At 37.9% G+C, this 24,210-nt stretch overlaps 1 protein-coding gene across 1 annotated transcript in view; it reads right to left on the bottom strand.

Annotated features, from left to right (window-relative positions):
* Positions 1-8,257: 8,257 nt before the first annotated feature.
* The window catches only part of DKK2 (dickkopf WNT signaling pathway inhibitor 2), a 103,139-nt gene continuing 87,186 nt past the window's right edge, over positions 8,258-24,210 (bottom strand). Inside the window, exons 2-4 of the mRNA XM_039238761.1 lie at positions 14,758-14,908; positions 13,330-13,485; positions 8,258-10,496 (exon numbers count right to left, since the gene is read on the bottom strand). Of these exons, the coding sequence (XP_039094692.1) occupies positions 10,246-10,496; positions 13,330-13,485; positions 14,758-14,908 (558 nt within the window). The 3' untranslated portion in view covers positions 8,258-10,245. The remainder of the gene's footprint in view (positions 10,497-13,329; positions 13,486-14,757; positions 14,909-24,210) is intronic.

Raw genomic sequence — 24,210 nt, 5'->3', positions numbered from 1 at the left:
AAAAAAAAAAAAAAAAAAAAAAAAAAAAAAAAAAAAAAAAGGCAATGAATACTCAAAATACCAGAAAGATGTGGGAACCAAAAAGAGTTAGAGAACTCCAGCCCCTCTTAGCTTTAGTCAGTTACTGATGTCAGCATTTTCTATAGTTCATGGTGTTTTGTTTTGTTTCATTTTGTTTTGTTTGTTTCAGGAGAATCTAGAAATCTAATGTAATTTACTCTAAATTACATTAGAGTAATGGGGGTTAACTTTCCATTTTCTAAATGTTAGCAAATAATGCAATTTTTTTCTAAAATTAGGATACAAGCCATCACACTAAACACATGGGTTTAGCAGACAACACTAAACATGTATGGAAGCCAGATGAATCCCTGGACTTGATAATTTACTGTCTTATGATGTTGCATCTTGACTTTCAGACTGTGAAGGAGAACAGTGAAAAGAAAACATACATTAAGTTTTATACCTAGGTAAGGTATCAGGGTCCTGGCAGGAAACAGATGGCAGACAGAGACAGGTCATTAAGGAGAGATTGATGAAGGTGAATTTATAATGGTGTAGGCAGTGTTAACGAAAAGAACCAAGGGATGTTGATACACTCAGGGCTAGGATAAATAGGTGTTAATGTTGCTATGCCTGAATGAGTCATTCCTGAAACCTGGAGAGGAGTCACAAAAAGGTGTTCATTCCCATCTGTGGCCTTTGGTGGAGGAATACAGCCACTACCAGACTATGCGATGTCAGGGGAAGAGCCACGAGCCCTCTATTTTCACTGTCAGATCTTCAAGTGCCTTCCTTGACCAAACCAAGTAGAAATTTAGGGAACTAGATTAGGGAGCTAGAGATTCAGGGAGTCTGCTAAAGCCGTTAATACCAGCCAGTCTCCTGGGACACAAGAGGGCAAAGAAAAACCATCAGTCAGGTATATTTTTAAAAAAAAAATTGATTTCAAATATATTACTACTTAATATTTATATCAATCCAATCAGCAATAAAGATCTTTTCAACTTAGGACATTTTTATGGAAACCAATTACAAACTAAAAGTTGCAGCGTTTTTTTTTTTCTAAACAGCAAATTATAGTCATTATACAAATGGTCTTTCCTTACCTCACTCCGATATAACATTTATCTGTAAACTTTATAAACTGTGATATACATATAAGATGTTCTTATTAACATTGTCCAAAATACTAAGTGGGCCAGTTTGTCCCCTGGAAAAAAAATCAGTGAGGAGAAGTATCTTCTGCGGAGAGAGTGAGAAACTGTTAGCCCTAATTCCAGCACTAACTACTCTATGTTTTCAGGAAAAATAAGGGAACTGCTTTCGGAAGTACTCTTAGAGTGAGAATTTTAGAGTGATGAAATGGTTATGAAAGATAGACTTTAGCCTCAGCTCTGATACTAATGAGTTCTGTGTCATTAGGCAAGCCATAGAATCCCCCATAATCATAAAAGGGATGGTTGTTTCCAATGGAGGCAGCATAAGCTAATGGCTAAGAGGGCAGACTCCCCTCGGAGAGTCAGGGTCTCAAATCCTGGCTCTAGCTCACTTGGTTGTAGTGCATTGAAGAATGACATGAGGTGATGGGGAAGCACTGCAAAGCCAGCACCTTGTCCACAGTAAATGTTCAAGAGAGACAAGAGTTACAAGCATATTGTAAGGAATAAAGTATCACACTGAAGGCATTCTGAGGCAAAGTAAAAAGAGCTGATTGTTTTCATTTATTCATTCATTTTTATGGTCTATACCCTATGGGAACATCCCTGTGAACATTCTTTTCTGCCAGCTGATACAGAGATAAGAGCTGGGTTCTTGGTAGATTACCTGAAGAATCTGAGAGGGATGTTGAACTAGCACAATATTCAGTTTGGATAATCCCTAAGTCACTGGTTTTTCTGTGAAACTCCCTCCCCTAATAGCCAGTTTTCCCCCAATTAATCCTTCTCCTTAAATGCTTCCTTTGATTTATTTCAAGGCTACCAAAACAAAAGCTCCTTCAAAGAAAGTTCACATTCCCCTGCTACCTGAATGTTTTCTTGAACTGCCTCTGCCTGTTATTCTTCCAGTTGCTCAATCTCTTCAACCTATCCCACTCTTAACACTAGTAGGTTTTTCTTGAGATAGTTTTTCCCTGTTAAAAATAGATAACCATTCTCTTCTGAAGCCCTGAAACTGTTTTTGAGCAACTTTACACTCATTAAGGAAATAAATCCTAACTACTTTTGAGTTGTATTTGCTGCTTTTAATTAGAAAAAGTCTTGCATAATATCCTTACATATCTCTACCGCTAAGGATGATTTTTAACAGTACCAAACTGAAGTCGATGGTGTATTACAGAGTATATTCTCCACAGAGAATTAAAGGTCCCTTGAAACATGTAAAAATGAGTTTTGCTGTGTATTTCTCTCAGACATTGTAAAAGGTTGTATCGCTATATTTGGATCTTAGAAATTTATAAGACGGGTATATATTAGTTTGAATGTTACTGTGAAATTTCCATAGATATTGCTTGGTTTTCCTGTTCTCTAAACAAGCTTTAAGTGTGGCATATGATTGGACAAAGAGTGGGGCATCTGGGTGGCTCAGTCAGTTAAGTGTTGGACTCTTGATTTCAGCTCAGGTCATGATCTCACAGGTTGGTGAGCTTGAGCCCTGGGTTGGGTTCTGTGATGATAATGCAGAACCTTCTTGGGATTCTCTCTTTCCCTCTCTTTCTGCCATTCTCTCTCTGTCTCTCAAGAAACATTTAAAACAACAATTAGACAAGGAATAGATGGGTATTGCAACAGACAAGAGCACAGTGGTAAGGAGTGATAGGGAAAGAATGGAGGATAGAATGATCTCAATTTCATAGTCTGCCTGAAAAGCTTAAGTGAGACTTAGAATATTTTATATGCATTAGCTGATCTGATGTTCTCCATCTGTTACTAGCCCCTGGAGACTGACTGGCCATTAAACACAGAATGATGACTAGTGGAGCAGGTGTAGTGAAGTGGGAAGGTGTGGAGCAAATAAAACAAGTCCATGGCATCTATAAGAAACGTTGACCCCCAGGAAATTTTAAAAGGTTGTGCATTGTGGTATTCATGACGTATGTGTGAGAGGTATGATGGCAAGTGTATTTCTCATGAAAGCACTTCAATTACTTGCATATTGTTATTTCTTTTGAATTCCCAGGTCCTACACTATACAATTACTTAAAACTCAAAGAGAACTATGACTTGCTTTGACAAATTGCCCTTTACTGCAACTCATTGGCCCAATGTCAATGGGAATGTTGCCTGGGCTACACCCTTTGCTTAAATAATTCTCTAAACCTACTGCTGTGAGTCAGCTATTCTCTTCCTGTAAGTTTTCCATGACACCGTTTGACATCTGTATCAAATTGAAGTCTCTTATTAGCACCTTTTAAGATTTCTAGCATTCCACCTGATATATCTCTTTCTTACATTAAAACAGTCTCTGCTCAGTCTCTGTGCTCTGGACCCTATTTATTCCCTTTTCTGTATCTTCCATTTGTCGGCAACTGCTAGTGCATCCAACAAGCTCTCTCTTTTTGTTGACTCTAACTCTCCTTTGTATAATTTTTCTCAAGCTCTCAAGATGGCTGGCAAGAAATTTGCAACTGGTAATTTTTCAAGGAATTGCCAGTATCGTATGAGGGCAATTCTTCCTTTAGATATTAAATACAAGGGCATTGTACAAGAAAGAGTTTTTAACCCTTTTGTTTTTCTTATCAACAATTTCTCGGTGACCTTGATCCTTGGGTTAGGCTACAGAGATTCTTCCACTCACGAAACTTGCATCCAGTCCAACAGCAAATCCAGTTGGCTCAATCCCCAAGATACCCTAAGTCCAGCTGTCTCTCGTGACCTCCACCTTACCTCGAAAATCTAAGCCACCCGAGGTTTTTGTCTGGATGCCCTCATCTCTTCTCTACACAGCAGCCTGGGTGAACCTTTGAAAACATGTTAGCTCATGCTACTCCTCTGCTCAGAAGTTCTTGGCAGCTCCATCTTTCTTTGAAAATAAGAGTACTTATGAAGTCAGCAAGGTTCTACACAATCTGACCCATCTCCTTCTCTGACCTCATGGTCTAGCTGTCTCCCCTTACCCATCCCATCTGAGTCTCCCCCTCAACTTCTTCCCAGTGTCAGAAGTTTGCCCAAGCTCTTCTTCTGGTGCTGCTGTTTCTCCAGAAATACCCATTCCCAGCCCTTCACTTCAGCCAGGTTTCTACTCACATTTGCCTCCTCTAAGAGATCTCCCTAACCACAGAATCTAAAATAACACTGTCTCCCTCTGTTTCTTTGCCCTGCCTCAATTTTCTTCAGGGGGCTTATCCTCTGTCTCCTATAGTATTTATATAATTTTTATTTAATTATTTTCTGCCTCCCAACTAAAGCCTTAAAAAATAACTGGAATGTAAAAACAAAGAAAGGAGGAACTTTATTGGTTTGGGTTTCTGCTTCTACCCATTGTGCCTACTTAGCTGCCTGGCATATAGAAGGCACTCTCAGTGAGTATGTGTTGAGTGAAGGAATGTAAGTTGGGAGTATCTTTTGTGTCCTGGGGCACCCTTTGCTAAGGTAATTTTCAGGAGTATCAATAGCAATTTTATTTCAGGAATTTGTTGCTATGCTTCTGCAGCTTGAATAAATGCAGGGATGAGGAAATAAGTAATGCATGAAGCAGTGGAGGCAGCATTACAGCACACCCCAAAAAAGGTCAACCTGAAAGATATTATGGAGGCCACATCACCAAATCATGCCTATTTTCAAGCACTGGCAATGCTTTGAATATGCTAGATGTGCAAAAAAGAAGCCTCAGTTGAGGCTAATGCCAAATGGTGAATTTCTAAACTTTACCAGTTTTACATTAAGGCAGTAATGCCTCAAATACCACTCACTCTCTAAATGTGATGGAATATACAGGTGGATTCTTCTCCCACCCTACCATATGGTAAAATAGAGTGCTCTATCTAATGTCTTTGTAGGATGTTTTTCCCCAAGTAAGTTTAAATACATGGGTCATGGGTTTTAGATAACTGATTTGGGTTAGTTGACATTTTGCTTTGACATTTTTGACCAAGGAAAAACAAAAATATTTTTCTCCCCATCTATCTTCCTTCACTCAGATTCCAAGCATCTTTGCTATGGTTTTTGACAGCACCATGTTCTAGATTATTGCCTGGTCTATCTCTTATAAGAGCTAGAGATTGCCCATTTTCTAAATGTGATGACATCTTTGGCTTAATCTTATGTATCCAGAAATTCATTGAACATTATTAAAAACTAAGTCTCTTATTCCAGTGAGATACTTTCTAAGACATAGCTGCTGAAAGTATTTTGGAGTCCCACTCCAAAAAATAAATAATTTAAAAAAAAAGTCCCACTCTACCCAGGCATCAATAAACCCAGTGGTTGGAACAAAGCAGAGCAGAATATGGAGCGAGGAAGGACAACTTTAGCCATTAACTTGAAGCATTTGAATTTCAGCTTATTTGGATTCCTTTTTCTAAAGAGGAAGGTAACAAATATAGATGTTAAATTCTTTGGACTTTAACTTATTTTGACTTTAACATGCAAAATGATTTAAATTTTGTACATTAATTTCTCCTAGGGATTTCTTTTTTTTTTTTTAATGTTTTATTTATTTCTAGGAGAGAGAGAGAGAGACAGACAGCATGAGCAGGGGAGGGTCAGAGAGAGAGGGAGTCACAGGCTGAAACAGGCTCCAGGCTCTAAGCTGGCAGTCAGCACAGAGCCCGACGCGGGGCCCAAACCCACGAACCGCGAGATCATGACCTAAGCGAAAGTCGGACGCTTAACCGACTAAGCCACCCAGGCACCCCTCTCCTAGGGATTTCTTAATGGAAGAGGACTTGTATTAAAAAGTCTTTGGGTCATTGGAATTTTACGATTGGAGTACTTTTTATGCATTATATTATCAGATTCCCAATGTGTCATTTAATCTCACTGAAGAATGACTGATAACATGACAGATATAATTTAAGCTGCTATAAAGAAAGAGGAGTTTTGGGGCACCTGGGTGGCTCGTCGGTTAAGCCTCCAACTTCAGCTCAGATTATGATCTCACAGTTCATGGGTTTGAGCCCTGTGTCGGGCTCTGTGCTGACTGCCAGCTCGGAGCCTGGATGCCTGTTTCAGATTCTGTATCTCCCTCTGTTTGTGACCTTCCGCAGCTCTCTCTCTCTCTCAGAAGTAAATAAAGCATTAAAAAAAAAAAAAAAAGAAAGAGGAGTTTTTTCCAGCCCTGACTATAGTGTGGTCTTGGAGTCAATTGGATTAATGAATTATTTTCATCCATCTTGCCATCTTCTGGAGACAAAAATCTGAACTTTCCACCACTAATCCTTAGAGTATCCATAAAGGAGTGACTGGCATTCCGGGGGGAATGACCTCATCAGGTACTGCTTTAGTAGACAGTTGATCTATGGTGGTATGTTCACCATAGACAAATGGCTATGTACAATAGGTTAAGAATATAAAGATCTGGGCAATGATGTGAGGGAGGGGTTTCTTCTTTCCTAGTTTAATTGTGGAGTGTATAATAATCCTTGTCCCACTCTACCCCCCACTCTTTTCACATGCTGTGAATTATCCAGTTTTGTAGAATTTCAAATGAGATTCTCGAGTTCTATTCCTTCCTGCCCTTCTTTGGCACAAATTGCCAGAAGAAAGGGTGTCATTCCATTCTGTCCATCCATGCTGTAAGTTTCACAGTGGCAGCTCCCATAGATAGAAATGATATTGTCTGATGTTGTCTGAGAATAGGCAACTTTCTAGTATCTTGCTCTAGAATCTGTCTCTTTCTAGTATCCTCTTGCTCACAGTACACATCACACTCTGATAACTTCACCAGCCTTAGGGTAATCTGTCATCTGTCTTTCTTTCTCAACTTTTTTTTCCTCAAATGGTCTGAATTTGGGGGTGTAGAAAAATGTGACTGATTGTTTCCCTCCTCAAATCCTAGGGCTATGATAGGGCATTGTGTTTCTTGGAGAAAAGGGAAGTCAGGACAATTTGTCAGTTCTCAGAGCATCTCCCTGAGCTCAGTGGAGAAGAAAAATATTACCCATATGACTCTTATAGTCTAAAAATACACTGTAGCTGGAAATACAAATGTTCTCAATTTGAGGAAATGGATAACTATTTAAGAATAACTAGTTAAGTGACTAATTAGAATAATGTGAGAGTTATTTCAGCAATGCTTGAGGTATCTTCAACTCTGACCTCTATCTATGGGACTGTTTTAGTTTCATTATGCTGCCATAGCTACACTTAATCCATTCCACTGTCACAGAATGTTTATTTTCCACATTTCCAGCCCATTAACATCTCTAATACAACATGGGTTTTTACAACCACTCCCAGTCTCAAAATTGGTGAGTACTGTTTATCAAACACTTCTGACATGTCTGTGTTTAGGAAGCAGAGGAAAGACCTTCCCAGGAAGTGGATTTGTGCCAGGTAGCTCAGTCTGTATCCATAGAGGGATAAAGATATTTTGTAGCTTCTTTGGGCCATTTGGGGGGATAAACCCATATCCTAAGCATATTGGCATCTCTATTTGGGGAAATTTTATTATATATATATAATATGCACATATTATATATATTTACATTTATTTATTTTTGAGAGAGAAAGTGAGACCGAGCATGAGCTGGGGAAGGGCAGAGAGAGAAGCTCCAGGCTCTGAGCAAGCATTCAGCACAGAGCCCAACATGGGGCTTGAACCCACGAACCGTGAGATATGACCTGAGTCATATCAGACACTTAACCAACTGAGCCACCCAGGTGTCCCTATTTTGGAAAATTTCAATCTGGGGAGAAGATTGTAGGAAATGTGCTAGGTGGCTTCAAGCATTTTGAAGAAGTTTGTGGAGAGCCCTTGTTCCAAAATATTCTGGAACACAAAGTAAGAATAAATGGGTATAAAACCCAAGCCAGAATATTTTGGTTTAATGAAAAAATAACTTTCTAACAATTACATCTGTCTTGCCATGAATAAGCTGCCTTTAGTAATAGTAAACTGCCTTGGATCATCTCACGGTGATGTCATCTAAAGGATTCCTACCCCAATTGTAAAATCAGATCAAGTCCATTTGAACTCTGAGAATCTATGATTCTATGAAAGTTTTTATCATAACCAAAACACAAGGAAATTAGAATTCTGTTTTTGAAGGAGAAAAATTTAATATATTTTATCTTATTATACATTTCCCCTAAATTACAAAGTCAATAGCTGCAAATATATTCTGCTACAAAGCTTTCTGTAAGAAATATCTCTATAAGAAAATACATCTCATTAACATTTCCTGTAAATAAATTACTTCAAATAATAATTTTGGCATGTACATGAGGGAAATAATGCAAAAACCAGATTGTATATGTAATTGCTATATAGGAAATGTTTGAAATGTTCCATTATCATGTTGCCAAGCTTATAGAAACCTGTTTGTACAGACTTTGGTTCTTGGATAGATCAGCTGATAATTTTTTGTTTCCCCACATGTCTATGTGGGGAAAATGTAAATCTTAATCATCCTAGTAAATGTGTATGGGAAGCTGAAATTCTTAATAGATATGCAGGCTCACATTCAATTTCTAATGAGGAAACTGAATTTGAGACTGCAGAAGAGGTTTAAGTAAAAGAAAATTAAGTAGTGACTTGCAGTCTACAAAAGAAAAGGTCAAAAATAACAAGATAAATTTTTGCTTTATGCTCTAGACATAATATTTAGAACTGAGTAAAGGAAAAAAGTAATAAAATGGTTTCAAAGAATTTGGAAATTGTGATTTCTATAGGTTAGCAATATGTAGATTTTACACGTTATCTTATTTGTATTTTTGATTTCAATGGCTGCAGAAAACAGAAATAATGTCTTTGGCAAAAAACAGCTGTTGCAGAGAAACTGGTACAGAAATTTCAGGTGCCCTTGGCAAATTAGAAACTTATCAAGGACAATGGAGCCTTACTATTCCAATCTGCATTGGGAATCCATTTCATGAGATCTCCTATTATTTTAGCACCTCAAAAATATAAAATAAATATTCTGAGGTCAACTAGTGACCTACACAGAATTCATCTGCATAGTAAATATTGTGATAGCAAATCCCGTGGAAAACTCCCATTTAGGTTGTGTGGCCTTGGGCTTCAAATATGAATAGTCAGTTTGTGCTTCAGATATATGATCGACGTGTTGCCAAAACCTCCGTATTTGACATTATTTTTTCCATTTCCTTTGTGTATTCCAGTCCAGGGCAAATATAGATCAAGTTTCTATTATCAGCTTTAGCCAACTATACTGCAGCATGTGTAAAGAATAAATGTATTTACCAATCTAATTCTATCATAGGGAATGCCAAAGCTTCAAAAAATAACAATTTGCATTGATTCTGTATTTTGGGCACCTTAACATTTTTTGCAAACTATGAAATTCTGCTCTGTGCTATTGACAATTAATCAGGATAGTTTGGAAAATGAAATATATTCAGGGTAGGAATCACATACAATCAAGAAAGATACAATGTCATTCTTCTAGAATGTGAATGGACTCTCTTTGTCTTCTACTGGTTCTTATTAATTATCGATGAAAGTAAATATTTAAAAAATGTAAATAAGCAGTTTGAAGAAAAACAAGTTTGGTTTTTTCTAAAGGCCTTCATAATGATTTGCAATTGTTTTGAGATTATTTGGAAAATACTGACTTTTTTTCTTGTCTACCAACACCTTTCATTGAGCAGTAGAAGCAGTGTTTAACAACTCTTTTTGTGTTAGAGCCTATCATATGCCGAAGTATACAGGGACTATTTTGTTAACCTATGACTTTGAATTAGAAATATGGCTTTTAGGTTATTTCTATAGGCAATCACCAATGAAGGAAACCAATCTTCCAGCACAACCTGAACTCTGGGAAAGTCACATGGTATCTGTAATTTTTACTGTGTGCTTTTTTCAGTAATAGCATCTTCACAAATGTGTACATTATTTACATAAACAAGTTGCATAATGGAAACACGTCAGTTGCACTCCATCTGTCACCCTTTCTAATCTCTTTATCCTCTTTGCCTTTCTCTCTCTGTGATCACTATATCCTTATCACATCCCTTATTTTTGAGCCATTCTTCTGAGATCCAAACCCTATTTTCCACCATGCTGTAATGCATTAAATACACAGATTCACAGTCTGCTAGCATCGATTTTCCTCAGAGGTGATCATATTTTCTGACACACGTGGAGTCTGGCTTTGGAGGAGTAGGTGGCATCTTTCCATACTTTACATGACAGGCCTTTCGCGCAGTCACACCGCTGGAAAATCTCCAGCCCGTGAGAGCCCTTCTTGCGCTGTTTGGTACAGACTTCCCCCTGATGGAGCACTGGTTTGCATATTTTGGTCCAGAAGTGACGAGCGCAGCAAAACCCTTCAACGCAGTCTGACGATCGTAGGCAGGGGTCTCCTTCATGCCCTGCAGAGATGATGACCAAAAGATATTACCATGACACTTGAGAAAAAAAAAACAAACTCTACTTTGCAATCAGAAGTACATATTTGTGCTTGTACTGTCTTGCATGAAGTTATTATTTACTATGGAAAGTCTTGGATTCCGGTGTCCCTCTAATCATGTCAATCCATTATTGTCCATTTTGATTATTTGGTGTCTGCATATCAAGTTCTATGAATAGCTGGAATGTGCTTCATCTTCTCTTTACTTTGGCATGATCTGCTTTCAGATATTTCCTTGACTATGTTTTTTTTTTTAAACTAAGTGAGTGAAACATAAGTAAATAAAGAGAAGTGCTTTCAAAGTAAATAATTTGATGCCTTCCTGGAAGTTGTAAACAAACTGATTCAAGGAGGAAGCTGAGATTCTCAGGAACTCCTAAAGCCATGTATCAATGTCTACCCAGCAAACAGAAACTTAAAACATAAGATGTTTAATGCAGAGAACTAGACACACAGGTAGTGAGTGGCAAGGCTAAGAAGCAACCAGAAGATGGTAAAGCAACAGAGCAGGAAGCCGCTTCCACGTTTAGGCTGGAGGGGCCAAAGGAGAAGGTCATGACAGAATGTGGAGCCTGGAACCACTAGCTAGGACTGGATCCCAACAGGCCCATCTGGCAGGAGCTGAAGCCCCAGGGAAATACAGTTCTGCCAGAAACATTACCTGAGGAAGGGTTAACATGACGGCCTTTTTTTCTTTCCTGCTTCTCTCCCACAGCCAAACCCACGTGGCCAGAAGCCACCTGACAGGGAGCCTAGAACATGCAGTCTATAAAAAGCTGTGATACAGAGTGGAGTAGAGAAAGGACAGACAGCCTCAAGGTCAACCAAGAACCCTTCATTAGAAACACATGGAAGAACACATCTGGATATTTAACTTAGAAAAAATGACTAAATCAGCAAAGAGCAAACATACATATCACAGTTGGATTGATGTGTAACCTGTTTCAAGGAGCCAATAAACTTCTCTGTGATTTTGCCAGATTGTAAATATTTTAGGCTTTTTCAGGCTATGTGATCCGTCGCTCCTCAATTCTGCTGCATGTCACAAAAGCAAATAAATATAAGTAATACCTATTGAATAGGCAAGTCTGTGTTCCAACAAAACATTATTTACAACAACAGGCAGCAGGACAGATTTGGCTCACAAGCCATAATGTGCCAATCCTGATCTAAAGGATTAGCTGTCGGCCCCGATATAATCAAACCCACTGTGTGCATGGACAAAACTCACTAGCCATTGTCATGAGTTCTTCCTAGTTGCCACCAGAAAATTACACATGGGGGGGGGGGTGCCTGCGTGGCTCAGTTGGTTAAGCGTCTGACTCGTGATTTTGGCTCAGGTCATGATCTCACAGTTTGTGGAGTTGAGTCCTGCATGGGGCTCTGTGCTGACAGTGTGGAGCGTGCTTGGGATTCTCTCTCTCTCTCTCTCTCTCTCTCTCTCTTTTTCTGCCCCTCCCCCATTTACAGGCACACAGGCACACAAACTTTCTCTCTCTCTCTCTCAAAATAAGCCTTAAAAAAAGGAAAGAAATGCACATAAAACTATATAAAATATTAGTAAATTTGAAACTGTGCTGTGACATAGATACCTATTGGAATAACGAAGGATACTCATGTAATAACACATGTATGTGAATTTGGTGGTGTAGCCATAAGAGACTGGGCAAAGGACGTAGGTCTTCAGAGAGTATAGACAGGACAATTGAAGAAGAATTGTTTATCTCCTTATCACTATCCATGTCAACAATACTATTCCAGGTCTAATAGATCTGGAATTTTATAGGATACTCGCTCCTCAGAGCATGCAAATGTGGGGAAATGCTTTTGTAGTCAAGGAAACAGACTTAGAGTGTTTAAAAATTTAATCAGTTTTACTCATTGCTGGACTTCTCAGAGCCTTCAATATGCAAATATTTATTATATAAAATTCCCAAAATGGGAAGATGCATTATTATAAAACTCTTCTTTCATAGGATGTCTTAACTGAGTAATGCCCCACAGAACACACTTGAGAAATGCCTCCTTTAAAAATAATGCCTTCAAAATGTTACTATTAGTATTTAAGTTTAATAATTTCATGCTTTGAAATTTTACTGTTAGTGATTAGGCTTCCCTAATATTTTGATACAAGTGAGGGGATTTTATGACCATATATCATCCCATTAGAAACCAATTATTTTTGATAAATTGGTTTATGAATAGTATAATATGTGATTGTTTATTGAAATAATATTTCTGTAAAGGTGAGGAAAAGATTCAAAAGAGTAAGGATTTAATCATATGACAGCAAACATTTAAAGGCAGGCCTGTTTAGAAAATGGCATGATTGATAAGGGTGTTGTAGTTCTTTTACTATGTATTTTCTTTCTTTTTAAAAAAAAATTTTATAGTTTATTTTTATTTTTGAGACAGAGAGAGACAGAGCATGAGCGGGAGAGGGGCAGAGAGAGAGGGAGACAGAATCTGAAGCAGGCTCCAGGCTCTGAGCTGTCAGCACATAACCCGATGCAGAGTTCGAACCCAGGAACCGCGAGATCATGACCTGAGCCAAAGTTGGACGCTTAACAGATTGAGCCACCCAGGCTCCCCTTACTATATATTTTCTAATAATTTAAGATCTCTTAGAAACCTCCAGAATCCTCAAAATTAAGAATTAATAAATTCAGTTAAAATCTTGACAATAAAGTAGCTTCCTTGTATTTTTTATAAAATCAATGCAATTTATGACTTCTATGTTCATTATACCTCTTTTTAAGCAAGAAAAAGTAAATGTACAGCTACAGATAGCATACCTTTTATATGTGACATCTTAGTGTGTGGTCTTCCTAGATTCTGCCATCCCAAGTCATGGTTTGAATAATGGCCATGGTTTCGATCTCTGTGTCGAGTGCCATCCAGAGCTGGGATGTGAGGGGTTAAGATGCTCTCAGTCACAGGGATGCAGATGCCTGGAGATGGTGTGTAAGCAGTTAGACTTATACAATTCTACAAAGTATGGCTCTTGTCCAAGTATTCTGCCGATATGCGGTAAGAAGCTATCTTCTGTCTGTCTATCTATCTATCTATCTATCTATCTATCTATCTATCTAACTATCTGTCTATCTATCTATCTACCTATCTATCCATCTACCTGTCAATCCTTTATCCTCTATTGAGCCGTTCATTTATTTACATAAAGATTAAATTGTACTATTTAATATTAAGTAATATTAAATAGTTTGGTCTGAGCTAGACTTCCTTCATTTGACTCTTGTCTCTCTCAGGACCAAGTGACTGTGGGCAAAAATAGGAATTAAAACATTTCATTAAGTTATTGTGAATACGTGTGAAGTGCTTAGAATAGTGACTTAGTAAATATTAAATTAATATTAGCTATTAGGACTTTAAAAATGTCTGACCAGACACCCATCTTCAGGATCCAGCTTCCTTTGTTCAGTCGACAATATAATTCTAGTTATCACTGTAAACATCTTTAATGGTATGAGGCCTTTCTTCTCTTCACCTGCTCCAGGTACTTCCAATAGGACTCTGCCCAGAGGTCAGGAGCAAGTATAGGAAAAGGAGTACGATCATATTGTTTCATATGATTAAGTTATGTTTCTGATCACCTTCTGTAATTATTTAATGATGTTATCATGTATTGTCTGTGATTCTTCATTTCATCATTAATGCTGAATTGTCTGCCTATAAATTCATGGAGATTGGGTGAAGTCATGCTTATGGAAAGGCTGGGGAATAGACTCCTGTGTTTCCTTTTGGAGGAACCAATCACTCCCTCCCTATCGATGTTGTGCAGGGTGCGGCCTTTAAAGGAAGACACCTTGAATAGAAGAATCAAGGTATGAAACTAACATGAAACTGGAAGAGGCACTCACCAGTGCATTGCTAAATCATATCAGGTTCCTTGTTTGGTCTCTTGTACATATTCACTCATGTGCTTAGCGGAATAGAACCTCTAGCTACTTATATACAACACTTCAACATGGTAAATCCTAGATCATCATAAATGATCTAATATAGAAAGAGATCAGAATCCAGGAAAACTAGGATTGGGGAGGTAATCCAAGTAATTGTACACGTATCTAAACCATGATCCAGTCCCTGCCAGTTTTGAAAGGCTCCTTATATTTCAGGGACTGGCTAAGGAGAATTTAGTCTAATTTGCTCGGCAGCTCCCACATAAAAAGAAAGAGGCTTATCAACACTGAACTAGCCCTTACCATTATTGCAGCGGGTACCAGGACAACACATGCCATCTCTATGGCAGCGCTTCTTTTTCCTTCGACACACCATGCAGGCTGATGATCCTTGGTGGGGACTGTGGCAGTATCTCCCAATTTCACATTCCTTATCACTGCTACAGGGGTAGACCTGTCACAAAGTGAAACAACCCCACCAAATGCAAAGTAGATTAGATCTTATAACACTTGTAAAAACTTACTGCAGCAAATCGTAATGGGAAATAAACCACAATATGTTCCTCATCAAAGGAAGCATGCCATTGTGATAATGTTCTGAGCATAGAGCCTACATAGTGACACTTTATTGAGGACCTTAGAAATACTGACTGTTGGTGGTAATGAAGATAATGTTGATGCTAGTCATATATTTTCGTTGGCACAGCTTTGGAGTTGGGATTTAGATTTTGTGTTGATCAGCAGAGCTTTTAAGGGTAACTTTGGGGGCTCAGAAATATTTGTAATTGTTAACCTTTTTAAATATTTATTTATTTATTACAGAGATAGAGCATGAGCAGGGAAGGGGCAGAGAAAGGGAGACACAATATCCAAAGCAGACTCCAGGGTCTGAGCTGTCAGCACAGAATTCGACGTGGGGCTCGAACTCTCGAAGGGTAAGATCACCACCTGAGCCAAAGTCAGATGCTCAACCAACTGAACCACCCAGGCGACCCAGTTGTAATTGCTATACTGCCACTGATTTAAGGTATAAATGAAACAGTCAGCCTAGCAACCCTGTTTTTTATCCACGAAACTGGATGAGGGGGAGGTTAAATAAAATAACAAAAGGCTGTGCTAGAGGTTAAAACACATCTACCCAGTTATGGAACAAATATATTAAGAGGGACTACCCACAATTCCTGCCTGTGAGAACTATGGCAGAGAACCACTTCCAGAAGTGTTTGAGATAATGAGCATTTTGGCACAAAGAAACATGGTGATGAGCAGCAGCAGCAATCTACATGGTCAGAGAAATGCTCAACTCCATTAACAACATGTTCTCAGGAAACAAAAAGGCAGGCTCTTTACATACAAAAATAACCCTATGGGCTACTGCACCTTCAATTTCTACAGAAAGGACTCTGTTCCTACATTTCTCATTATGTGAGGAACTTAAGCAGCGTCCTAAATTATCTCCCAAAGTAAAAATATAATCTCCAGTTATGTACTCCTGACTTCTTGGAAGTTTGGGGAACATTTACAATGTCTCTATTTGCAGGGACTGAATTGAGAAACTGCATTGTCACACCACATATCAAACTTCCTCATATTTTGAAGTATGTTGACAGGGAGACTTATTTGTAAGTTGTTTTTCTTTTCTTTTTTGTAGTTCTTTTCTGTTTCCAGAGTAAGGCATGGTTATTTTTTTAAAGATTTTTTTAAATGTTTTTCATTTATTTCTGAGAGAGAGAGAGAGAGAGAGACAGCGTGAGCAGGGGAGGGACAGAGAGAGGGAGACACAGAATCTGAAACAGGCTCCAGGCTCTGAGCTAGCTGTCAGCACAGAGCCCGACATGGGGCTCGAACCCACAAACCTGAGCTGAAGTCAGACCCTTAACTGAATGAGCCACCCGGGTGCTCCAAGGCATGGTTATTTTTTTTAACTGAAAAATAGAAAAAGTAAAAAAGAAGCTACATAGTTGTTTTCAAGCACACATAAATGATACAAATGTAAAACTATGGGCTAAAATTTTTATGACCTTCAAATAAGTAGTGTGATTTGAGTGCTTTGCTTATGAAATGAGATTTGATGACCAAGGTCTGTGTTCATGGTCTATTTCTTTTCCCTTATCTTTCTTTCTCCCTCTCTTACACTCTCTCCCCCCCCCCCGCCCCCCGCCCTTTTCCTGCTATGTGTGGCTACATTTATTCCCCACGTGTTTTCTGTTTCGATCTGATCCTCTTCATTTTGGCAGAGGAAATAAATGTGAAGCTGACATGGGAGTCTGAAAACTACATGTTCTATGGGGAAAAATTTATAATTTCAGAATTATTACAATTTACTGTTTACCCTCAAAAGAAAATAGAAAAATCACAAATTTCAAATTGAAACTGGTTTTGAAGGATTGCATAGTGGCCATATTCAACGCCCACATTATCATTGAGCCAGATAAAGCTACAAAGTAAATTTGCATATTATTATTCCATTCTGGATCTCCCTCATCAGGCTTAAGAGAGAATCTGAAGGAGGTTTAATTCAGAGTATTAGGCCATTTTTCAAAAATCCAAGACTGATGAAAACAAAACGAATGTCACTTCCCGCCTTGCCACACTCTCTCCCCCAAGCACTTTACTCCCTTCATTTTTAAACCCATTAATTTTAATTGAAATACAATTCACATGTTTCTGATTCATTTACATTTATTTCATCAAATTGTTTTGCAAGAAACATTTGATGTCTTACAAGTTTTTTTTTTCCTTCCTCAAAAATAGGACATGTTCTTTCAAAGGAAATAAACATGTGCCACCTAAAACATCACGTGAAATTTACAGCGCAAACAACAAATCTTCAAGGGACTCTGAATATAGAATAATACTTGATTTAATTGCTAAAAAAAGCCTATATGGTAAAAAACAAGTTGTTTGCTAAAAGTAGCAGTTCATTTATGCAGAAAATTGTGGAAGACACATCATTAACTTCCTATTCTCAGATGGTAGGAAATGGAAAATACTTGAAATGGAAAATATTTGATGCAGATGATATTGCAAAAAGTAATATGCACAGTAGTCCTTTATTTGAATGGGATCACAGTCACATTCTCACAAGTTTTTCAGAGGAAGGCTCGGTTGACCTAAGAGGTAAAATATATTGGAGGACATGAATGTATGTTGTATAATAAATTGACTTTAAATAGAAATGACACAGAGAGAAAAATATGTAGAATTTTTTATGATGAAAGATTATCATTAATGTGATGTCACACTTGAGATGGAATCCCAGACCATAACTTTAAGAGCAATTCTTTGACAATTAAAATAAAATCTTAGTAATTGAAATGCAAGGTTATATTATACAGCTTCTAGTATGCTTATGAAACTCCTAGCTCCAATAAACAGCCTTCATATATGAATGACATAAAAAAATGCTAAGACACATTGATTGAAGCAGGCTTTAGGGAAGACAAAAAACATGTGGGCATGCCTTACCTTCTGCAATCAATGTCCCCCAGCCCAGATCCCCTCTGCCATATAGTTTCCTGTGGCATAACTATTAGCAATAAAAACAGAACATGAGAAAATATGGATCTGAACCATTAATAGCAATTCTTGTATTTTCAGCTTCAAACACGATTTTTCAGTAAAGAGTCTGAAACAAGACCGTTTTCATCTCAAGTATGAGGGCTCTGCAATTCGCTATCGTTTTCTCCCACATTTCCCCCTTTAACATGTCTGGAAATGGTATCATAGGAGGCAAGAGCGGAAGGGAGGAGGAATGGGAGGGAGGGAGAAAAAAATGGAGAGAGAGGGAGGCAGGCACACGGATGAAGTAGCTATGGAGCATCCTGAAGAAGTGAGGACTGTGGCAATTAATAGACCACTGGTGGGTATTACATACATTAATGAAAGTGCCATTCAGATACTTTCCCATAGAAAAAGTCTTTATTTTCCATTTTCTTTGAATTCAGAAGACTGTTCTTGTTCCTGCTGGTTGATGGTTTTATGACAAACAAAAAATGTATTTGAGTATCTTAGTCTAAATCTCCATTTCACAAAAACAATAATATGCCTCCCTGTTACTTATTTTTATAAATTAATAAGAAGACTGATTTTTTTTTACATCTATGGAAATGATTAATAGTGAATTTGTATGGCCCCTCATTTACTTGTCTAGGTGAACAGTCTGAGGAACAGTGAAATCTGGCTGCACGATCATCCAGGAATACTTGCCTCTATGAAAAGTCATTCAGGACTTAGCCTCAGTCACAATGAGGAGAGAGACTCATTTGAGATTCCTAATAATAGCGGATGATAGGCCATAAATTAAGAATGTTTGAGAGCTGGCCATGGTCAGGTCAAAAAACAAAGAAGTTTTGCCCAACCCCCTTTCCAGGCTAAAAATAGAGTGGGTTCTAGTTATCTTACAGCCAGGACATGAACTAAAACAGAGTGAACGCATCGGACCCAGCTTGAAAATCAAGTCCATCAAAAACACGCATGTCTTTTTAGTATAAAGGATTGTTTTAAACATCTATTTATTCTGTGCGAATTTGGAATCATTATTTAAAATTTTAGCAATGAAATAGAGAGAGAGAGTTTAAGTAACTTCTGCAAATAAGTCCTATGGACTCAGTAGCAGAGAATCTGGGGATTCGGAGCCCTGCCCTGGCTCTCAGGCTTCCCTGAAAGGTATCATGACTAAGAGCATTTACCGGTGGCGGTTTAATGCATACACAGAGAAGGGGTTTTCAGTGCTGACCTGTGTGCCAAATTTAGAGATTAGAAAAATAAACTTGGCCGCTTCCCTCTCTAGAAGCCTCCAAATACCAACAGCATGTCCGGGTGCAGCTGTTGGAAAGACAGAATACTGGCGCACAACACGGACAATGCCGTAAACAACATTTTCTCATTTCATTTCTGGACAATGGTTTTATGTCCACTTAAACTCGATGTAATCAGAGTTATAAGTAAAAGCCCATCATGCAATTAATGATAATTAAATAATATTCTAATGAACAAAATAAAATGAAACGTTACTGCATCTTATTTAAACTAATTGAACCTGCTTTTTTTTTTTTTTTCCTTTCAATTGTTCTCAGAACTGCAAGGAGAAAATACCTGTTAATTTGAGATTAAGATTTAGGGTTGAATTTATTCTCATTTTTCAACAGCTGTCCATCCCTTAAGACACAGAAATGCGACAATGACATAATTGGATCCCTACAAATAATGAAATGAGGAAGAGTATCTAGGTGTCTCAGCAGCACTGGCTATTGAACAGACCTTTGGTCATAACTGAAACCTTGGTTTAACTCCCAAGTTTTCAAAATAATGACATTGTTCCTGTTTAATGACGGGTAGGAAAAAAAAAAGGAAGAGAGAAACATCACATAGTGTTCATGTGGGATGGCCACCCATCCGGATTCTTGCAAGACTGTCCCAGTTTTGTTGTTGTTGTTTTAATCGGGACAATCCTTTGTCCCCGCAAGCAGTGTTTGTAACAATCGGAAGTTTTCTGGAGCCAGAAAAACATCGTCAGCTGGGCAGGCAGAAGAAAGCCTGCAGGGGGACGACCCAGCTGTGGGAATGAAAAACATTTGGGACGAGTGGCTAGAAGGAGGTAGCGGCAAAGACCTGGGGACTGACTAGAAGGTCTGGGGTCTCAAGGAGAACAGAGCAGCAGGTTGGCAATCACGTTTGGGAAACCAGATCAGACTGGCTCCCCACCCCCCACCCAGTCCTTAAAGAAAAGATAATTTCCCTTGCCTAACATTCCATATGATAGCTCTCTGTTCCAATGAATATATAAGGTATGCTACCCTTTAAGGTGGTCATTTCAAAATCAAACTTTAAAACTGCAGCTTCGGGAGATGCAGGGACACAGAATTCAAGCTGACCTATGTGCAGTTGCACAGTGCATGCCAAAGGCTGTGCAATCGGATCTTTTCCTTTGTCTACAATTGTCTCTAGGGAATAAGGGTGTATCTTTGAGGATTCCTGAACATAAGGCCAGGGGGATTGAGCTATATTAAATTGGAGGGGAAAAGTTCAGATATCTCATGATGTTCTGGATGTGTGCCATAGGTTCATTAAGGCAGCTATTTGGGTATTCATTCAATATTCAGTAATTATTTATTTAGCATTTATTTATTGAACACCAGCTACAATCTAGACACAACTAGCTCTGTGATCTACAAATGTTCTGCCTGCACTATCCATAAAATAATTTTGAAAAATACATATCCTCTCTCATGCACAACATGTAAAATTTTCAGCATACATTTAGCTAGTGTTAGTAATAAGACACATAATGCTAAACATTTTATAAGATAAAATTCACAGTAATGATTAGTTTTAGAAAACATTCAGTTAAATTTTGAAAGATATAAGTCATCACAATTATTTTGGATGTTCTGTATCCAGAATCTTCCAGCCACGGCCAAGCTTCACTTTTAAAGAATTAATGACAAGATGAGGAAAGATGTGTTTAGGATGCCCTAATCAACCACTAAGAACAATCATTGTTAAAACAATACTCCAAATTCTACTTTCATCTGTCATCCATAAAAGGTTTTATGCTGCTGGTTAATGCAGTATATCAAGATTTGGAATGCATGACAATTTTGCCTTTCTTTCCACATAAAATGGCGAAAGACTTATGGTAAACACACGCACATTCCCAGACAATTTTAAGAAAGAAAAAAAAAAGAACTCCAGCAAGTTAAGGATATGGAAATCGATTCCCTTAACACAATTCATGCTGTGCGCACTGTGGAAAACCTTTGAGTACCTCTTGCAGATATTCATTTTAAGGCTGGGATTGTTAGATATTTGGTTTTGACATAGAAGTTCAGGGCTGAGACACTTCTGCTAATGCCGCCTTGATTATAAGTTAGGAATGATGGATCTCTGCCAGTAGTCCGTTAACTTCCCCAATGTGTTCCGAAAATCTCACTTAAATCCTAAGAAACAATCATTCTATGAAATCAAGGCAACGTCCTCTCTGAGTTGAGTTGCTCCACTCTGTTCTCTGTATATCATTAAGCGAAAAGGAGATTGCAGGGAGTTCTCTGCTTCGGACACAGACCACATTCTCAACTGTTAACATGTAGAAGAAAACACTTCCATACTCAAAAAGCAGACTCTTGGAAGTGCATTTGTAGCAATGGTTGGAGCCCTTGATACTCCATATATAATTAAAAAGCCCTTTGTAGTTCTGTGATTGGTAGAGGATAATTGTTCTAACCAAAACAGAGGAAGAAACCACACAATTTCAAGTGTTCTTCCAAATCCAGGGCTGAAGGACTACAATATAAAATTTTCAGTGTAGCCTGACACATTTTCCTGACTTCATGACCTTCAGAAAGGTAACAGGGTAGGAGGAATTTTGGAGTCCTACTGCAGTTTGAATTATGCCTCCACAATTAATACACTGTTATAAGTTACTTAATGGAGTCTCCATTCTCTCTTTGATAAAACGAATATCATTTCCACCTTCAGCAGCGTTTCCCTCCTTACCAAGTCCTTAAAATCTCACAGGATTGCTTTAAAAACTAGTTATTCACAGACTCGTCATAGAGATTCTAATTTTGTAGAACTGGCTATGGTCTAGAAGCCTGTATTAGTAATGAATACTATTGTGGTACTTATAGATATGGTAAGATAGGGGAACACTGCTGAATATAATTGTTACATTATATATATAATGAAGAAAATGTCTGGTCTCTATGAGATATGGACTCGATATTGTTTCTGATAAGTAGGGGTCTAAGTGGGGAATTGGTTCCCTGACATCAACATGAATCTAAGTAAGAGATTCCCTGACAACAGCTACTTCCAGGCAGGTTCACCTTTACCTCTACTACTTAGCCACTGTGCTTAGGGGTAGGCTTGAGAATTTCTGGGACTATATGAAAAAATAAAGTATCACATAACAAACATATGAATGCACTTCGGGAGATACACAGTGTAGACTCAGAGCTATCAACACGCCCATTGTAGCTGGACGGTTTCCTATCTTCATGTGGTGTACACCTGGGTCTTGTTGGCAGGACACAGCTTTGCAGTTTTCTTTGGCTCTTGTATCCTGTGGGTCTTTAAAAACAACTACTTTTTCTCTCCAAATCAAGTATGATAAATAGATGTTCATTTCTTTTATTTCCTATTTCTGGTGTAGCATCAAATTTCTCTTTCCAGTGAAAAATCACATTCAAAATTCAAATGTTGATGTCCAGGTAGATTTAAAAACTTAACATACTTTATGATTATAGAATAAGTCAATGCTGGTAAATACGTCTGAGTCCAAGTGTAAACGCTTGTGAATTTTAAAGAGTATATGAATTGGAGGCCTTTTTCACTTGTAAAATCATGGTTTATGAATGAAGATAAAGAAATCCAGTGAAGACGTATGTTAATATATGTATATATATATATATATATATATGTTTCTGTGTGTGCATAAGTTATCAATTGCATTATTTCAGGAAGTACACCCAAGAAAAGTATAGCAGAATTTACTCATAGAAGATAGGACTGAGTTACTGAGAACCGAGAAGAGAGGAAAATTTTAGTTTTCATGTAAAGTCTTTTAAACATTTTCTAATTTTGCACGAGGTGCATGTATTATCTATTAAATTAATTCAATTTTTAAAGGAACTAATCTGAAGAGCTTCAACATGAAGTTTTTTATTCCTTGCTAATTTATGTCTCATAGTTAATGTATTAGGAAGGCTTGGAAGAGCTTGGGTTTCCTGGAGTTGGGACTTCTTGAAAGAGTATCCAGAATCCAAGCTGAAGTTTCTTAATTAAAAGTTCTCTGTTTTTATTGATGGAACCTTATTAGCAGAGTCAGATCATTGAATCATTTGTACTATATACACATACAAATCATCCATCGTTCCAACAATTCCTTGAGGTGATGTTTATTGTATTGTTCATGTAGTATAGAACATGCAAACTTTATACTTTTCTAGTATCATTTAATTCTCTTCCCCATTCTATTCTGATTTTGAGGAAACAGTTGATGGAAGCCAATCAAACTGAAAAGTTTGTTCTCTTATGGCTGGGAAGATGGGAAAAAAAGCACAGCAGAATATAATCCTCAATATTTGCTGGCAGTGAAAAGACTCAATTTCTATGTAAGAGCTACTTTAGGCTCTGTGTAAATATTAATTGAAAATACAAAACATTACCATTCAAATTTAGAGTCATGAGCAATAAGGCAGGAAGCGTCCTATCCCTCCAGGTGTGCTGGGCTGAGAAGAAGCAATGACCTGAGAAGAAGCAGGATCCCACGTGATTCCCCAGACGGTTGGAGCAAGAGATTTATTTAATCGTGACAGACACAAAGTTTGAATTGACTAAAAACCTTTGCATTAAAAAAGTAGGATGCAGAGGTGGTACACAATTCTAACAAGATTTCTGCCAAAATAACTCCTCTATTTCTACCTCTGCATTTGGAAGAAAATAAAAAGTAAGGGTATGAAGAGTCCTGGACTGGAATCATTATGACATGACACACTACTGACATATGGAGGGACTAAACTACAAATTACATATGCAGCAGGGTGAAGGACTTTAACTCCTGGGCTTTGGATAAGCCAACTTGTCTGTTACTGAAGTGAAAGGAACAGAAGTCATTTCATCCGTTATTTCACCTTTCTTATTCTTTCCCATTTCCCAGATTGACCCCTTCCCTAGCCATCCCAAGCCAATATTTATATAGCCTGTAAAACAGGTTAGGAATCTGTGTCCCATGCCCCAGCTTCATTTTTATTT

This window comes from Hyaena hyaena, unplaced genomic scaffold (genome assembly GCF_003009895.1).
Source record: "Hyaena hyaena isolate Hyena2069 unplaced genomic scaffold, ASM300989v1 scaffold_146, whole genome shotgun sequence".
In the NCBI taxonomy this organism is placed as follows: domain Eukaryota; kingdom Metazoa; phylum Chordata; class Mammalia; order Carnivora; family Hyaenidae; genus Hyaena; species Hyaena hyaena.
Note: the sequence above shows the minus strand (reverse complement) of the source record. Positions and strands in the feature narration are given on the sequence as shown.